This window comes from Nanorana parkeri, unplaced genomic scaffold (genome assembly GCF_000935625.1).
Source record: "Nanorana parkeri isolate BGI_ZX_2015 unplaced genomic scaffold, ASM93562v1 scaffold4204, whole genome shotgun sequence".
Lineage (NCBI taxonomy): Eukaryota > Metazoa > Chordata > Amphibia > Anura > Dicroglossidae > Nanorana > Nanorana parkeri.
This window is the reverse complement of record NW_017310471.1, coordinates 16,198-19,961: the sequence shown is the minus strand read 5'-3', so window position 1 is coordinate 19,961 and position 3,764 is coordinate 16,198. Positions and strand designations below refer to the sequence as shown.

At 54.2% G+C, this 3,764-nt stretch overlaps 1 protein-coding gene across 1 annotated transcript in view; it reads left to right on the top strand.

Annotated features, from left to right (window-relative positions):
- Positions 1–235: 235 nt before the first annotated feature.
- Positions 236–3,764, top strand: part of LOC108803787 (ATP-binding cassette sub-family C member 8-like) — a gene marked incomplete at its 5' end in the record, with an annotated part of 19,458 nt that continues 15,929 nt past the window's right edge. The window contains 2 exons of the mRNA XM_018575587.1: positions 236–518; positions 1,330–1,537. Of these exons, the coding sequence (XP_018431089.1) occupies positions 236–518; positions 1,330–1,537 (491 nt within the window). The remainder of the gene's footprint in view (positions 519–1,329; positions 1,538–3,764) is intronic.

Sequence of the window (3,764 nt, the reverse complement as noted above, 5' to 3'; positions counted from 1 at the left end):
CTCCCAACTATCCCATCACCTCCTCACCATCCCATCATCTCCCTACTATCCCATCACCTCCTCACCATCCCATCATCTCCCAACTATCCCATCATCTCCTCACCATCTCATCACCTCCTCACCATCCCATCCCCTCCTCACCATCCCATCATTTCCCAACTATCCCATCACCTCCTCACCATCCCATCACCTCCTCACCATCCCATCACCTCCTCACCATCCCATCACCCCCCAGCTATCCAATCATCTCCCAACTATGGCTCTTGTCTCTGCAGAAGTACGTCTTCTACAAATGTCCGAAGGAAGTGAAGCCCCCGGAGGACTTGCAGGATCTAGGGGTGCGCTTCCTGCAGCCATTCGTCAATCTCCTGTCCAAGGGGACGTATTGGTGGATGAACACGTTCATTAAGACGGCGCACAAGAAGCCCATCGACCTGAAAGCAATTGGAAAGCTGCCCATCGCCATGAGGGCCGTGACTAATTACCTCCTGCTTAACGAGGCCTTCAAAGCACAAAAGGTTAGTAAATAGGGAGCAATGCTAACCACTGAGTCACAGGACCCATCATGGGGGGGGGGGTCACATGACCCATCACCAGGGGTAGTCACATGACCCATCACCAGTGGTGGACACATGACCCATCAACAGGGGTGGTCACATGACCCATCACCAGGGGTGGACACATGACCCATCAACAGGGGTGGTCACATGGCCCATCACCAGGGTTGGTCACATGACCCATCACCAGGGGTGCCACATGACCCATCACCAGGGGTGTCACATGACCCATCACCAGGGGTGTCACATGACCCATCACTAGGGGTGTCACATGACCCATCATTAGGGCTGTCACATGACCCATCATTGGGGGTGTCACATGACCCATCATTGGGGGTGCCACATGACTCATCATCAGGGGTGTCACATGACCCATCACCAGTGGTGTCACATGACCCATCACCAGGGCTGTCGCATGACCTATCATCGGGGGTGTCACATGACCCATCATCAGTGGTGTCACATGACCCATCATCAGTGGTGTCACATGACCCATCACCAGGGGTGTCACATGACCCATCATTAGGGCTGTCACATGACCCATCATCGGGGGTGTCACATGACCCAGCATCTGTGGTGTCACATGACCCATCATGAGGGCTGTCACATGACCCATCATTAGGGCTGTCACATGACCCATCATCAGGGGTGTCACATGAGCCATCATCGGGGGTGTCACATGAGCCATCATCAGTGGTGTCACATGACCCATAATCAGGGCTGTCTATTGCTGGCGGTACCCATCGTATTGTTGTGTGTGTTGCCCCCGCAGAGGAAGTCTTCTCCGTGTCCGGCGGGGGTGCGCTCCATCTGGTACGCGCTCTGTCACGCCTTCGGCCGCCCGCTTGTTCTCAGCAGCATCTTCCGCATCCTGGCCGACATGTTGGGATTTGCTGGTCCGCTCTGTGTGTCCGGGATCGTCCATCACCTGAGCCAAGAAAACGAGACCTTCCACCCGCGGGTAAGGGTCAGCACAGCCGGTGCTCAGTGTGCGTCTGCAGATTGTGCGTTATGGGCGCCAAAGATTCCTAAATATAAATCGGCTTCATCCCAAACTGGCTTCCTATTCCTGTGTGTGGTAACCGCCGGCAACCAATCAGAATCCACCTGAGATCAGAATGTGACGTTCATATGGGAGTGTCGGCGGTCAGATCGGTCCGATGATGAGCGGTGCATTGTGCGGTGTGTGTCGGTGACATCCGTAGGCCAGCAGGACGGGGTTCCCGGATCTCCCTGTATATGGCGGGTGTTTTGGGGTGACAGGTACTCTTTTGATGGGAGTGATGTCTGTGCAGCGTTTCCGTACGATGGTAAATTGTGCGTTGCTAAGCAACCAGCAGACCAGAGATGAGCTATAAACCTGTCAGTGTATAAAGCCGGAACCCTATCACCTCGGGGGCGCCATTTATCACCGTGACAACGCATGCCGCAGTGCGCCATCGATTTCCTGAGCTGGGGAATGAAGGTCGTTGACACCTAATCACGAAGTAATTTACGGCGTCATTATAACAAAGGCGACAACTTCCATCCGTCATCCGATATCCGAAGAGAGCCGGGGGGGTAGTTGTCTTAGTTGCCCTCCAGGGGTCCCTTTCTGCCTACACAGAGGGTAGATAAAGTGGAGAGGAGTTGGTTTAGAGAAGAGCATTGATATCCTCCTATGGGCCCCCGAGGGAGAGACGGGGCCACAGCTGGACACATGGAATTTCCCAGTTTTGGGTGTTCCCCTTAGGGGGTGCCGCTGTTCCTTCCCCAAGTCCCCAGAACAGCTGCTTTGAGAAGAGTCCCCTCATTGCTGGGATTGGTGGGCGGTGTATACCAAGCAGACGGCCCGCGCCATGTGTGTGGTGATTGGGTGCTGAATGGCGGCTCAAGTTCCTCTAGCAAACCTGCCACATGGGCCCCGTACCAGATGTGGGACCCAACCCTCCCAGGGACTGAACCTGGGGCCACATATACAATGGTGGCCCCTATAAAACTGTGGTCACATGCTCAGCCTAGGGCCAGCGCTGGGGGGGGGTGTCTTGGAGCCGGCAGGTTGAGGTTGGAGTTTCACCTCTCTGCCCCCTAAAAGCTCCCGCCAGGAACTAACAACCCAACCAGCAGGGGGCCCCGAGACTTCCCTAAGATAATGTCCCCCATGAGGTCCATCTATTCCCAGCACAACCTGTTAATTCCGGATCTCTGTCTGATCTCTGGCGGATCTCTGTCTGATCTCTGGCGGATCTCTGTCTGATCTCTGGCGGATCTCTGGAGGATCTCTGTCTGATCTCTGGAGGATCTCTGGAGGATCTCTGGAGGATCTCTGGAGGATCTCTGGAGGATCTCTGTCTGATGTCTGGAGGATCTCTGTCTGATCTCTGGAGAATCTCTGTCTGATCTCTGAAGGATCTCTGGAGGATCTCTGGAGGATCTCTGGCTGATCTCTGGAAGATCTCTGGCTGATCTCTGGCTGATCTCTGGAGGATCTCTGGAGGATCTCTGTCTGATCTCTGGAGGATCTCTGTCTGATCTTTGGAGGATCTCTGGAGGATCTCTGGCTGATCTCTGGAGGATCTCTGGAGGATCTCTGGCTGATCTCTGGCTGATCTCTGTCTGATCTCTGGAGGATCTCTTGCTGATCTCTGTCTGATCTCTGTCTGATCTCTGTCTGATCAATGGCGGATCTCTGGTGGATCTCTGGTGGATCTCTGGCGGGTCTCTGGCTGATCTCTGTCTGATCATTGGCGGATCTCTGGTGGATCTCTGGCGGGTCTCTGGCTGATCTCTGTCTGATCTCTGGCCGATCTCTGGCCGATCTCTGGCTGATCTCTGGCTGATCTCTGGTGGATCTCTGGAGGATCTCTGGAGGATCTCTGGCTGATCTCTGGCTGATCTCTGGAGGATCTCTGGCTGATCTCTGGAGGATCTCTGGCTGATCTCTGGCTGATCTCTCTCTCATCTCTGGAGGATCTCTGGCTGATCTCTGGCTGATCTCTGGCTGATCTCTGTCTGATCTCTGTCTGATCTCTGGAGGATCTCTGGAGGATCTCTGGTGGATCTCTGGTGAATGCCATAGGTGGAATGAGTGGAATGATGATCATGTCTGCCCTCCAGGTGTCGGAGTGATGAGTGGCACTGATTGGGATGTATTGTTGTTGTTCTATTAATTATCATTATTGTTGTGAATGATGACTATCTCTCCCCCCTCTATCCCCCCCTTCTCCT